Source organism: Dipodomys spectabilis, unplaced genomic scaffold (genome assembly GCF_019054845.1).
Source record: "Dipodomys spectabilis isolate Male_0828 unplaced genomic scaffold, ASM1905484v1 ptg000288l, whole genome shotgun sequence".
Classification (NCBI taxonomy): Eukaryota; Metazoa; Chordata; class Mammalia; order Rodentia; family Heteromyidae; genus Dipodomys; species Dipodomys spectabilis.
In genome coordinates this window covers 6129116-6143390 of record NW_024870965.1, presented here as the reverse complement: position 1 = coordinate 6143390, position 14275 = coordinate 6129116, and the positions used below count along the sequence as shown (strand labels likewise).

At 57.6% G+C, this 14275-nt stretch overlaps 1 protein-coding gene across 1 annotated transcript; it reads right to left on the bottom strand.

The window, feature by feature from the left end:
* Positions 1-537: 537 nt before the first annotated feature.
* On the bottom strand, positions 538-3599 carry LOC122126716 (cytochrome c oxidase assembly protein COX20, mitochondrial). Its single transcript, XM_042701178.1, has 4 exons — positions 3507-3599; positions 1795-1909; positions 1626-1689; positions 538-917 (listed from the first exon to the last, which is right to left on the bottom strand). The coding sequence occupies exons 1-4, from the start codon at positions 3546-3548 to the stop codon at positions 767-769; spliced, it is 372 nt and encodes a 123-aa protein (XP_042557112.1). The 5' UTR covers positions 3549-3599; the 3' UTR covers positions 538-766.
* Between the last annotated feature and the right edge of the window lie 10676 nt (positions 3600-14275).

Below are 14275 nucleotides of genomic sequence, written 5' to 3'. Positions count from 1 at the left end.
CAATCTAAAAGTAGTGTGAAGACATCTGCCATCTGCTTTACTCCGTTGGCTGAGCCTGACCTTCACCCATCAAAACAATAGGACTGGTAACAGCCAAAATCTTGTCCTAGTGTCTTTTCTCCCCCCACAGTGCACTCAACCAGTTCTAACTGGTTTAAAGCCAGCTAGCCAGCAAAGTTCATGAGACTGTCCAATTAACTACCCAGAAAGCTAGAAGTGTACTAGCCTTGAAGCAAAAATCATCTCAGACCCTAATTTTAAGTCCCAGGACTAGCACAAAAAGCAGTGATACTGTGCTGATAGTTGGTTATGTCATAAGAAAGGGGATGAGGCAGTGAGGTGCTCATACATTAAAGGGCTTTGCATTGTTAATGTGTAATTCCTGGGTTGTGACATGACTGAAGTAATAGCCTAGTTGCCTATGAGGTCTTAAGCCCTGATTAAAGCCCAGTTTTTTTTTTTTTTGGGGGGGGGGGTGGCACTTTAAACCTTGCATATTTCCAAAACACAACTTCAGAGCAAGAGCACTGGAAAATATATGGTGATAAATCTCCTGATTTTTATTTCTTGAAGTCAGTAACTCCTCATACTGCCAGTAACTTCTCTTCTGGCATGACAGGTCCAATATACATAGTGCAGGCATATTATACTGTCAGTGGGAGGTGAAAGGCTACGTCGGACGCATGCTCGAGCACCTCCTTGCTGTACATACACTGTTTCAAGCACCTCCTTGCTGTACATACACTGTTTGAAACCTGCTTTGTGCTCAGGGTTGCTGAGCTGTGCTGTTGCTACTGTTGCCTTGTTTCCTTTCAGGATCCAGGGGGGTGCTTTCATATAAAATCTTGTTCTTAATTCCTTCTCGAGCAATTCTCTCCTGGATCCTTTGCTTTGCATAATTATACCTACAATGGAACCTTGAAAGAAAAGAAAGGATAGGTCACACATTGGAATCATGTGAGAAAAAGGATGTTTCTGATATGTAAGGTTGCTAAAGGAATTATGGAGATCCAACAGTTACACTCTATAATCACAGGATTTTAAAGTGCTTACAAATGCTGATCCCAACACTAGTGTGGCGAATGTTCTAATGTGTTATATTTGGGGCAAAATATCGGCGAACACTTTTTCTTAAAGTAATTATACAGTTAAGAAAAAGATTTTGCTGTTGTAGAAAGAGCCAGAAAGTATGAATGTTTCAGTTTGGCGTATTTTGCTCAAAAATACAGATTTGAGAGTTGTCCATGAGCTGAAGGCATGTTCACCTGGTACACAGCACTTGTGCAGCAAGGCCTTGGGACACCAACTTCACGGTACTGACTCATCAGCATTGAGTGGACGTGAAATTGTAACTTCAGTGTGTTGAATAGGCAGAAATAACCAATGGGACAAGCAGTTGAGGCCTTAAGTACAGAGACTAAATGTGTTATCTGCTGCCATTACTTTGTTCAAGCATTGAATGCTTGAACAGCTAAATACCAAGCTGTGGTAAAGACATTCTAGCAGTATTCTTTGTAAGAGTGATTTTCACTATAAAAAATGGAGTGGAAATCTCTGAAAGAGGTTTCGGTTTTCGATTGAGCTAAACCTATTGAATGTGCTTTGTGAAAAACTTAAAAACATACCAGCATCCCAAAGTGACCAAGATAAATCCTCCTACTCCAACATCACATGATCTTCTAATTCTGCCTGTCAAAAATAAGTAGTCACTATGTGAATACCTATCTGCACCTATAGTCACTGAAAATTTCAGGAAAATTTTGGAAATTGTTGAATATATTGAAACATACTCACTGGTGAACAAAAAATGTCCAAGCCCAGCCACAACAGATCCTAATGATCCATACAGTATTGAATCCCGAGCACAGGGAGTATTCTCAACATCTAAAATTCCTAGGAGCCTGAAGGTCTAGAATAAAACACAGAATTTAGGTTTCACTTCTAGTACTTTTACTTCCCTTGCATTTATAGGATTAAACTACAATGTGCCATTCAGCAACCTTGAAACCAGTTACATGGCCTCTAATCATAGTCTGTGCCTTTAAATGGAAAGATCTAAGTTTTTGCTATGATAATACTTATCAAGGGTTTTGGAAATCTGCATATTCCACATGTAGGTATATGTAGAAGTGTGATTTGCTCAGATAGTTTGAGTAATTTTGGAAAAGTACTTGGGAAGGTTTGCAAAATAGCATTTGAATAGTGCTACTTACTCCCCCCCTGCCCCCCAGATTTTGTAGGAGGTGACTAGGTTAAGAATGCACATTTCCCGTGTGAACATGGCAGGATGGTTATTCCTGGTTCTTGTGTATACAGTTAGGTTACTTGAACTTAGCTCTGCCAGCCAACCCTTTGAGGCCACAAAAAGGGTCAGGGCAAGGATAGTTTTAAATGATTTTCTACTCCACTAGAATGGTGGACTTGGCTTTCTCCTGCATGTTTACACAGATTGTCATGTAAGAGTTTTCTGGCTTCAGGGGCAGGGCAAGCCATGAGCTATGACTTACTGCACTGTGTTCCATCCCAGCACTCGCCCAAAAGTCAGAGGAGGGTGGGACATGCACGGCCTGGTAGACTATTTGCAGTAACATGGCTTTTAAAAGGAAGCCAGCTGCTAGAGAGTACATTGTAGGGGAAAAGAAACTGAAGGACAATAAAAGACAAGGTTTGGGTGGGAAAAAAAGGTGAATCACCCACATTTTTATTTGGCCCAGGCATCTCCTGAAGACTGACTTGCTTCATTTATATAAAAAAATAAAAATCAACTTTTGGATGCTTGCTTTGTCTGTTTCTTTGTCCCTACTCCAAGAGCCATGCCTGCCATATTGACAGGACAGGCAAAGCTGGGAGGGGAAGCTGATGGGAGCACGAGACTGCACCGGTGAATGGATGCCTGTAGTCAAACTAGCTTTTCCCTGGCCGAGCCAGAGCCAGAGCCAGGTGGGGCGGTACTTAGTCCTAAGATCTCTACCTCCAGAGTAACAGCTAGGACTGCAGGCCTGAGCACCGGCCTGGTATTCTAATGAATCATTAAATAGTCCCACAAGAGGCCCGCCACCCTGCAAAAATAGGTTGGGAAGCCTGGGTCTAGAGCTTTCCAATGTGAACAGGCTCACTCCGGAGGCTGGTGAGCGTGAGTGGGGGTGCAGTCTAGGCCATCCCCGTGAAGCCCGGGCGGCCTGGCCTTGCCTGCGGCCTGTATCCCGGGGAAGGTGGCCGGCCGGGGCTGCGAGTCCTCCGCGCCGGGCGGCTCGTAGACGCTCCCGGCCCCGCAACCCCCCGCGTGGCCCTGGCCGCGTGCAGTGTCGGCCTCCCGGGCGGGGCAGGACGCCGGCCCTCCTGACTCCTGGGGAGGAGGCTGGCTTCGAGCCCGCGCCTCTCGGGGAGCGGGGTTCCGCGCTCGAGCCCGGGGCTCTCGGGGAGGGCTCCCGCCTCGGCGGCGGGGCTAGGGCTGCAGCTGGGGTAGCCCCGGTCCGTCCCCCCGCCCGCCCGTCCGCCGCGGTTACCTTCCCCTTCCCGGCTTCGCCGGGCTCCGGCGCGGCGGCCATGCGGACGAGTCGGCGCCTCCCGCGCTGGGCTGGGGCGGCCCGCGCCCCGGCGGCACAAAAGCGCGCCCGCCCCGCCCCGCCGCGCACGCGCGCCGCCCGCAGCCCCGCCCCGCCGCGCACGCGCGCCGCCCGCAGCCCCGCCCCGCACGCGCGCCGCCCGCAGCCCCGGCCGCCATCTTAGGCAGCGCCGCCGCCGCTCTGCAGAGGCCGCGCCTCCGCCTTGGTCCGGGCCCCCGGCCGCCCCGCCGCCCCCGGGAAGCGACCCCGGGTCACGGGCCCGGACGCCGCGGGCCGGCCTGCCCGGCGCCTTCGTGCCCTCCCCACCTCCCTGGCCCAACCGCCATTTGTAACCGCCGCGCGCTCGCGCAGCCTCGGGCGCGCGCCCCGCAGGCGCAGCCCCGCCCGGCGCGCGCCCGGCGCCGCTTTGTCCTCCGGCGGCCGGAAGTCGCTCTCCAGCACGGCCGGCCTCGGGCCTCGTGTCCTTTGTCCTTCCGGCCCGGGCCCGCCCTGCGCGGCCCCGCTACCTGCCTCGCCCTCTCGTTTCCTAGTGACTAGAACAGCATCGCCGTGTCACCCGAAGGAGACGGGGACAAAATGGAGGCGTTGGCGCGGGCGGACGTGCGCCGAGACGCGGAGGCGGGGGTGGGGGGGCGGGAGCGGCGTAGCCTGAGGCCGCCACTGCGCACGCGCACGGCTGTGCTGCGTTCTTCTCCGCTCCCGACACCCCCCCTTCCCATCATGCACTGCGTAGCCCTGGCGCCGTTTTTCTCCCCACCACCCCCTGGACAGGGAGACTCTTCTCCCCGCCCCCTCCCCGGCCTACTGCGCATGCGCGCGGCTGCGCGCGGGCCTCCCGCGGCGGGCCCCCCCTCGCCCCCACGTTGCGAACAAGGTGACTCGTGTCGTACACGCGTGGCAGGTGTTCTGGAGCGGCATCCCTGCCGCAGACAGGCGGTTAGGCAGGGCGCGGCGTGTCAGCGTTCCCCAGGGAGCGGGAACGCGAGCGCCGTCCAGGTGTCTCTGGCGCAGCCGCGGCCGCCACGTTCGGGACCGAGGCGGAGGGCGGGGCGGGGCAATCCCGGGGCGGGGCCCCGCCGCCCCGCCCTCATCGCCCCGCCCTCGGGTCGCCTTCCGCGCATGCGCTCTCACTTCTCGGCCGCGCGCTGGGCCGGGGTGGGGCCGGTGGGCTTTTCCTTACCGGAAGCTCGGCCGACAGTCTTCGCCTCCTCCTGTGCGGGGTCACACGCCGCGCTGCCGACGCGGGTGTCACTCCGCGGGCACGAGCCACAGGCCCTGCTTGTACCGTCCGCTGGAGATCCCTTCTATTGGAGATTCCGGCCTCCCGAGGCGGCGCGCGCGTGTGCGTGGGTGTGCGTGAGTGCGTGTGCGTGCGCGTGGGTGTGCACGTGTGCGTGGGTGTGCGCGCTTGTGGGTGCGCGCGTGGGTGTGCGTGGGTGCGCGCGCGCGTGTGCTCGGCCTTTTCTAGCGACTCCGTCCCGCGGGCGGGCGGGCCCTGGCCCACACGCGTCCCGCCGCCGCCTCCAGCCCACGGCGCAGGGGGCGCTCCGGCCCCTGGCCAGGCAGTGTCAGCTGACCAGCCTTGCAGGGTGTTAGCCATCCCGAGCTGCGGACGGCAGTCAGCACCCTGCTGAGGGCGGGGCGGGGCGGGGCTCCGGGGGGGGCTGCCTCGGGGCGGGGGGGGGGGGGCTGCCTCGGGGCGGGGGGGGGGCTGCCTCGGGGCGGGGGGGCGGGGGGGGCGGGCTGCCCGGGGGGGCTGCCTCGGGGCGGGGGGGCGGGGGGGGGGGCGGGCTGCCTCGGGGCGGGGGGATGGGCTGCCTCGGGGCGGGGGGGGGCGGGGGGGGGGGCGGGCTGCCTCGGGGCGGGGGGGATGGGCTGCCTCGGGGCGGGGGGGTGGGCGGCTGGCTGCCTCGGGGACGGTGGTCCCGGAGTCCAGGCCCCGGCCTGCAATAAACCACCTAGCGCTGTGCTTGCATCGAATCGGCTCCTTGTGGTCTCCGCGGATCCACAATGTGGGCATGACGGTTGGGGGCTTGTCCGGGATCCCCCAGGCCCCACAGCCCGAGCGTCAGACCCCGCTCTCATTGCCTGCTTCACCTGTTCCGTTTGGTCTGTTTCTGGGGCCCAAAGTCTCAAGGTTGCGGTAAGGCTGTCGCCCTACTCTCAGCCTCCGGGCACAGGAGGGATTTTTCTGTCTTTCTGTGCGTCAGTTCTGCTTCCTTGTCTGTCGGCTGCTTTTTATTATTGTTTGATGGACGGTATAGGACAGACTCGAACCACTCCCCTCTCCCTTCTGACTGGCCATGTTAAGGATGTTAAAGGCAGAGCCTACAATCTGAGTGTTGAAATCAGGAAGGGAAAGCTAATCAGGTTCCGTAGCTCAGAAAGGCCCAGCTTCTTGGCAGGATGGCCAGCCCAAGGGGCCTTCACCTTCCAACCATCTACAAGGTTAAAAATATAATTTTTTGGGCTGGGAAGGTGGCTCAGTGGTAGAGCGCTTGTCTTGCATGCATGAGGCCCTGGGTTCAATTCCCCAGTACCACATAAGCTAAAAGAAGCCAGAAGTGATGCTGTGGCTCAAGTGGTAGAGCACTAGCCTTGAGCTGAAGAGCTGAGGGACAGCGCCCAGGCCCAGAGTTCAGACCCCACAACCGGACCCCCCCCCAAAAAAATATATATATATATAATTTTTCTTCCAGGATGACACGGTCATCCAGACCAGATACCATATATCCTGATTTGGCTAGATCTGGTAGAAACCATTCCCCGCTTCCTGGTTGAAACCCTCTTTGCCACCACAGAAACCGCTCTCAAAGATTCTTGCAGTACAAGAACAGGCTGCTAAGCAGAAAAATGCTGAGACTAAACCCTCAGTGCCTCCTTACCCAGTTTTGCTGGAAGGGACCGAGGAAGATTTAACTTTACCTCCTCCCTATCAGCCGCCAGCATCACCAGGGAGCACTGCGCCTGAGCTGTTGCCACCGCCAGAGGAAGGTGGAGCGGTGGCAGCCGCGGAGGGACCTGTGGCAGGGCACACAGGGCGGTTCCCCCTGCGACCAGGGGCCTGCGGATTCGACTGTCCTACTTCCCTTCTGAGCCGCTGGACCTCCCAATGCAACTGGTCACCAACCTCTTCACGACTGGTCTTTTACCACCAGTGACCTGTATAATTGGAGAACCAAATATGCCCCATTTTCTGACAACCCCAAGATCTAATTAGCCTCCGAGATGCTGCTGCGTTCGCTCATCAGCCCCCGGGATGACTGCCTGCAGCTCCTCAAGGTCCTTTTCACCAAGGAACGGGAAAGGATTCAGAAAGAAGCCCAGACATTGGTTCCAGGAGACAACGGACAACCCATTGTGAATGGCGCCACATCAACGACACCTTCCCTCTAACTGGTCCTGACTGGGCCCCGGATCGATCGCCAGACCCTAATGCCACGTCTCATAGCGGCTGCACAAAGCCCAATCACTTGGCCAAGGTAGAAGATGGGCAGCAGGTCAGGATGAAAGTCCAGCTGCCTTTTTAGAGTGACGGAGGCACCTGGACAGTGCCCCCCACGGACCGAGGCACCCCAGAACACGGCAGCAGCTGTACCGGCATTTGTAGATCAGGCAGCACTGGACATTAGAAGAAAGTTGCAGAAAGTGGAAAGAATTGGAGAAAAGAGTTTGCAGGACTGGATGGCGGTGGCAGAGAGAGGGGATAACAATAGAAGAACAGGCGGGAGCCGGGGCTGAGGAGAGGAGGCCGAGCCAGGAGAGTGCCAGGCAGACGCGGGCCATGGCGAGAATTCTTCCAGCAGCCCCTCCAGATCCCAGAGGAGATACAACGCCAAGTACGAGTTGTTCACCAACTGCGAAGGCTGGCAAGAGATGAAGGCAGAGAGGCTCACCCAGGGGACCGGCCCCACTGCAGAGGGACCAAGAGTCAGGGCACTGGGTTAAGAACTGCCCCGGGCGGGCGGCGGTGGCTCACGCCTGTCATCCTAGCTACTCAGGAGGCTGAGATCTGAGGATCGCGGTTCAAAGCCAGCCCAGGCAGGAAAAGTCCATGAGACTCTTACCTCCAATAAACCACTAGAAAACTGGAAGTACTGTTCTGTGGCTCAAGTGGTAGAGAGCTTGCCTTGAGCTGAGGAGTGCAGGGACAGTGCCCAGGCCCAGAGTTCAGGCCCCACATCCGATAGAAAAAAGAAAAAAAAAATAACTGCCCCAAGAAACTGGCACGAAGAGTCTGTGATTTGGGACAGGAACCTCGTCATGTGTTGGTCACAGAAGCAGACGAGCTCAGTGGCTGGGGGGACGGGCTTTGGCCCCTCTCCCCGAGCCCAGGGTAACCCTCAGAGTGAAGGGGACACTGGGGCTCAGCACTCGGTCCTGCTCAGGCCCCCCCCCCCCCCCCCGGGGTAAGTTATCTGGCAGAACTTCTTGGTGCAGGGAGCCCTGGAGATGAGCGATGCTCAGGGACTACCTGAAGAGCCGCGGGCCTGGTAACCCATGGTCATCCCAGAGTGCCCCTACCCCCTGCTGGGCAGGACCTGCTCACCAAAATAGGAGCTCAGATTTACTTCCAACCAGATGGAACTTTGGTTCTGGATCACCAAGGGCGCCCCGTCCAGGTTTTAACTCTTAGTTTAGATGAAGAATATCGACTGCATCCACGGCTGCCGCCACCCGCGGCCAACCCAGACTATTGGTTACGAACATTTCCTGAGGCTGCGCAGAGACTGGGGAGATGGACCAGCCAGGCACAGACCTGCGGTCTGCGGTCTACACAGAAGGAAGGCCCGGAGTGGATCCGGTTAGGATTCCACAGTACCCTCTGCCACGGGAAGCCCGGGTGGGGCTCACATCCAGCGCCTACTAGAGCGGGGGTTGCTCTGGCCCTGCCAGCTGCTTGGAACACCCCATTGCTGTCAGTTCTAAACCACAGTCTAATGACCACCGGCCAGTCCAAGATCTAAGAGTAAGCAAGCGGGCGATGGACACATCCCATTGTCCCGAACATCCCACTGCCCCGAGCCTGTACACTCCCCTCAGCTCCCTGCCTCCAGATGGCAGTGGCTTACTGCCCGAGATTTCAAAGATGCCTTTGTTAGTCTGCCCCTGGCTCCAAAGAGTCAAGAGCTGTTTGCCTTCCAGTGGACTGACCCTGAGAAGGGCATCGATGGGCAGCTGGCCTGCGCTAGATTACCTCGCGAAGCGCTTCATGAGACATGTCTGGGTTCCGTTCTAATCATCCTGACCTGACACTCTTGCGGTATGGAGACGATCTCTTGATTGCAGCCCAGAGTCAGGAAACACGCCTGCAGGGGACCAAGGACCTACTCCAGACTCTGGGAGGCTTGGGCGTCAGCCAAGAAGGCCCAGATCTGTCAACCTGAGGCAAACGATTTGGGAGAGCCGCTGGAGGAGGGCGAGAGGCAGCTAACCAAGGCTGGCAAAGCGGCTGCGCTCCAATCCCCGACCGCAGCGCTTGTCAGGTGCAGGATTTCGTGGGGTCAGCTGGCTTCTGCAAACTGTGGATCCCCGGGCGTGCGGAGCGGGCCAAGCCCCTCTCTGAAGCCACTAAAGAGGGACAGCCGTGGCATGAGGCAGCTCTCTGGAGACATCTTTCAAGCAATAGATGGCCCTGCTGCCGGCGCCCACCCTTGCGCCGCCTGATGCGAGAAAACCCTTCTATCTGTGTGTGGATGAGCACAGGGCATAGCAAAAGGGGTGCTCACCCAATATCTGGGTCCCTGGCGGAGACCGGTAGCCTACCTCTCCAAGAAGTTGAATCCTGTGGCCGCTGGATGAGAGGATGTCTGCGGATGAGAGCCACGCCGCCCTGCTCGTCGGGGATGCGGATAAACTCATTCTGGGGCAGGAGCTGTACATCACCAGCCCTCCTGCTACCGAGGGGTCCTTAAACAACCCCCCGACCGCCGGCCCAGCCCACCCATTGTCAAGGCCTGTTCCCAAGTCCTCCCAGAGTTACATTTCAGGCGCCGGCCACATTAAACCTGCTACCCTGCTGCCTGACCCAGACTTAGCAGCTCCGCTCCATGACTGGCTGATATTCTGGCTCATGGACATGGGATCCGAGCCGGCTGAAGGATCAACCTTTGCTAGATGCAGAGCTTATCTGGTACAGGGCCAGCAGCAGTTCTGCCCGGGCTGGCTGGAGGTGTGCACGGCGGCAGCGGCAACGCAGGCAGAGGCCGTGTGGACTGAAGCACTTCTGGCCGGGACCTCTGCACAGTGGCAGAATTGGTGGTGCCAACCAAAGGGCTGGCTCTGGGAGATGCACGTTGACGGTATTTACTGACAGCTGTTATGCTTTTGCCACGGCCCATGTTCATGGGTTTCACGGACTTTCCTGCCCAGGCTGGCTTTGAACCTCGATCCTCAGATCTCAGCCTCCAGAGTAGCTAGGATTACAGGTGTGAGTCACTGGTGCCCGGCTCAGTTTCCATTTCTTTCCAAGTATATGGGAAATCAGTGTGGGGTGTCCACCTGTAACCTTAGCACTCAGGAGGCTGAGGAAGAGGATGGAAAGCTCAAGGTTAGAAATTTAAAAAAAAAAAAAAAGTTGGGTTTGTGTTGCTTAAAATCGCCCTGTATCCACTTCCTGGGCGTTTTGAAAGACTGTCAGGTCTCTGTTACAGCACTGAGTCAGGCTTATCAGTGATCATGCATATGACCATCATCTGCACAGACACATGAACCAGAACGGCCCTGAGCTGGGGGTGCAGCGGGTCTGGTGAAGTGCTTGCCTGGCATGCGTCAGGCCCGGGATTCCATCTCCAGCAGCTACAGTCTGGCCACCAAGCCTTTGACACAACCTGGCCCTTCCTGATGCTTTTTCTACCCTGAAGCGAGTTGCTCTGGCACACCTTGCCACCAGGAGGAGACTTCTTGCTACAGGCTGGAAAGCAGAGGACCAGGGGACTGTGGGAGGAAGATAAAAGTAGCCTCCTTCAAAACGAAACAAGCCAGGAAGTAAGACAGAAATCTGAGCAGGACGCGGCCCTTACACCTCCTTGTAGATGCCAGGGGGAATGGACAGGCCCAGACAGCCACCTTCGCCTTTGAGACTAAAGAGCTGCAGAATCTGTACAGACACAGCAGGGATGCGCTGCCGTGTGTTTGGGTAGGCCTACACCATCTATCCATGGACAGAATGAACACCAAATGTCTTGCCACGCTTTGGATAATAGGTCCACCAGAACCCATTGTAATGATTAAAGGCTGTTCTGTGACCATTCAAACAGCCCAGAAAATGGGGAACTCGGGGAAAGCCACTGGTATTATTTATTTGCCTTGGACTCAGGGCCTGGGCCCTGTCCCTGAGCTTCTTTTGCTCAAGGCTAGCACCCTACTGCTTGAGCCACAGCGCCATTTCCGGCTTTTTCTGTTTATATGTTACTAAGGAATTGAACCTAGGGCTTCATGCACGCTAGGCAAGCTCTGTACCACTGAACCACTTTCCCAACCCAAAGCCACTGGGTTTTGAGGTTAACCAGCACCCATGCACAAAGCACAAAGTCTTTTCTTCCCTTCTTTTTAATTTTTCCCTGCTTAATCCTGTTTTACTAAAATCTTTACTCAAACTTCCACTGTGTGTGTGTGAGAGAGAGGCAGAGACAGAGACAGAGAGACAGACAGAGACAGAGACAGAGTGTGTCCTGGAGCTTGAACTCAGTGCCTAGGCACTGCCCTGAGCTTCTTTTATTTAAGGCTCACTCTCTACTACTTAAGCCACAGCTCCACTTCCAGCCTTTTTGGTAGTTTAGTGCAGATAAGAGTCTCATGAGTGGCTGTGGCTCACGTGGTAGAGCCCTCATCTTGAGCTGAAGAGCTGAGGGACAGCGCCCAGGCCCAGAGTTCAAGCCCCACGACCGACCAAAAGAGAGACTCATGGACTTTGCTGCCAGGCTGGCTTTGAATCCTGCTCCTCAGACCTCAGCCTCCCGAGTAACTCGGGTTACAGGAACTGCCGGCACCCGGCAAGGCTGAAGACCTTTTAAAGATAAGAAACTAGAGAGTGCAGGAAGGGTGACATTTCCAAAAATAAATGTACTTTTTACCCGACTTATGTAACCGTCACTGTACATCACCTTTACAACAACAAAAAAGAAAACAGCAGCGGCTGCTGTATGGCCTCATGGTGGAGCCTTTGCCTGAAAGACTCCAGCCCCAGTACTGGAAACGAGGTGAGAAGCCAGCCAGCCCAGGGAGAGCTGGGGCGGTGAGCAGGACTAGCCTTCAAGGTGTTTGGCTTCACGGAGGGTGTAACCAGAGCTCAGAGCCTCCCAGCCGACCAGGCCTCCTGGCCAGGGTGTTAGTCAAAGAGCTGAGGCGGCGGCCTGGGGGGGGGGGGCGGGGATGGCGGTGGGACAGCACCTGGCCTGGGCCTGGGCCTGGGGGAACACGGCCGTGGCCGGTGGCAGCGCCTGCCCAGGGCGCAGGAAGCTCAAGAGGCGGCGCGCGCTTTGGGCTGCAGAGCCGAGACAGCGCCCAGGCCCAGAGTTCAAGACCTGGGATCGACAGAATCAAAAGGAAAGATGCTGCCATTTGCAGACTAGGAAGAAAAAGAGCTACCATGACCATGAGGAAAACCTGGGAACAGCAGCTGCCCTCTGTGCGCCCCACAAGCCGGGAGGGGGCGGGGGGGGGGGGGAGCCGAGGGCCTTCCGCCCTCCCTCTCCCACCTTGGAGGTTAATCTCAGGAAGCAGCTACACCACCATTAGTGAGATAGCAGAGGGAGTGCTAGAGTGCATGCCTGCGGGCCAGACAGACAGACAGACAGGTAGGTCACCCGATGGAGGAAGGCGGCTCTGCTGGCGGGCCAGGCAGGAACGGCGCTGAACCCAGACCCCCAGATGGGGGCCTCTGCAAGCCTCCCCCGGGCCTTCCCTGGCCTCCCCCGGGTCTTCTCTAGCCTCCCCCAGGCCTCCCCTGTCTTCCTGAGCCTTCCCTGGCCTCCCCAGTCTTCCCCCGTCTTCCCCTGGCCTCCTCGATCTTCCCTGGACCTCCCCGGGTATCCCTTGGCCTCCCCTCCCCTCATCTCCCCAGACCTCCCCTGGCCTCCCCTCCCCGGACCTCCCCTGGCCTCCCCTCGTCTCCCTGGACCTCCCCTGGCCTCCCCTCGTCTCCCCGGACCTCCCCTGGCCTCCCCTCCCCGGACCTCCCCTGGCCTCCCCTCCCCGGACCTCCCCTGGCCTCCCCTGGCCTCCCCTCCCCGGACCTCCCCTGGCCTCCCCTCCCCGGACCTCCCCTGGCCTCCCCTCCCCTCCCCTCCCCGGACCTCCCCTGGCCTCCCCTCCCCGGACCTCCCCTGGCCTCCCCTCGTCTCCCCGGACCTCCCCTGGCCTCCCCTCGTCTCCCCGGACCTCCCCTGGCCTCCCCTCGTCTCCCCGGACCTCCCCTGGCCTCCCCTCGTCTCCCCGGACCTCCCCTGGCCTCCCCTCCCCGGACCTCCCCTGGCCTCCCCTCCCCTCGTCTCCCCGGACCTCCCCTGGCCTCCCCTCCCCGGACCTCCCCTGGCCTCCCCGGGCTGGGGAGCTGGGCACGCGGCAGAGCAGCAGCAGCAGCAGGACCCCTCGGTCCTGTGGCGGGTTCTCCACGACTCCCACCGTGATGTCAGCAGGTTTCCTAGAAGGCGAGAAGACAGCAGAGGTGACAGACTTGCTTTGTACCTGACAGCAGTCTCCGGAAGGGAACTTCCTCTCCTGAAATCAGCCTGATTCCAGTGAACCCCAGAACACCGGGGTGGCGCCGTGGCTCAAGTGGTAGAGCGCTCACCCCGGGCTGCAGGGCTGAGGGACGGAGTGCAGCTGGGGGGGGAGGTTGATGAGGATTTTAGTGTCCTTAGGGGTGTGGAGTGTGCAAAGGGCTGGCGCAGCGGAGGGCGTGGCCGGCTCTGATGAACATCCACCTCTCCCCTGCACCTCAGCTTTTGTGGGCACATGCCACACCTTCGCGTCTGCCTGTGCCCCAGGCCCCTCTTCCCACTAGGGAACTAGTTGCACTGGGTGGGGACCCATGCTCATGACCGTTTTAGTCCAATTGGGCTTTTTGTGAAGAGCATTGCAGGGGACTTGAACCCGGGGGTCATGCTTTTTGGCAAGCATCTGAGCCACCCCTCTAGCCCCAAAGACACTGGTCCAAATCCAGTCACATCCGGAGGCTCTGGGGTTACTAATGTCAACATGTGCATCTGGTGGGGGAGAGCACCATCCATCCTATTAAGAGCTGGAGAAGGTTCCAGAAACATGCGGTTTGTGTGCGGTGCTGCTGTGGAGAATCCGTCACTCTGGGAGTGGAAGGCATGAATGCTAGCGAGGGGCTGCAGCTTCCTCCCTCCCTCCCTCCCTCCCGCCCACTCACCTGTCCACTCATGCCTGGCCTTCCACCTCGCCCGCCCTTCCTTCGGGCTCGCTGCAGATGACAGAAGGCTCCGAGTAGGGGTTTGCTGCTCAGACCAGGCGCCCCGGAGTCACCTGGCACCTTGGCTGCTGTCTCCTAGACTATTAACAGGTTGATGCGATACACAGGTCGAGGATCCCTCATCCGAGATGCGTGAGCAGAAGGACTTGAGCCTGTAGGGGTCTTTTTAGAATAGTTCTCTAAGGCTTTACTAGTGGAGCAGCCCTGTCCTGAAAACCTGAAATGCACAATGCTCCACAATCAGATTCGCAATTTATATTGAGAATTGAAA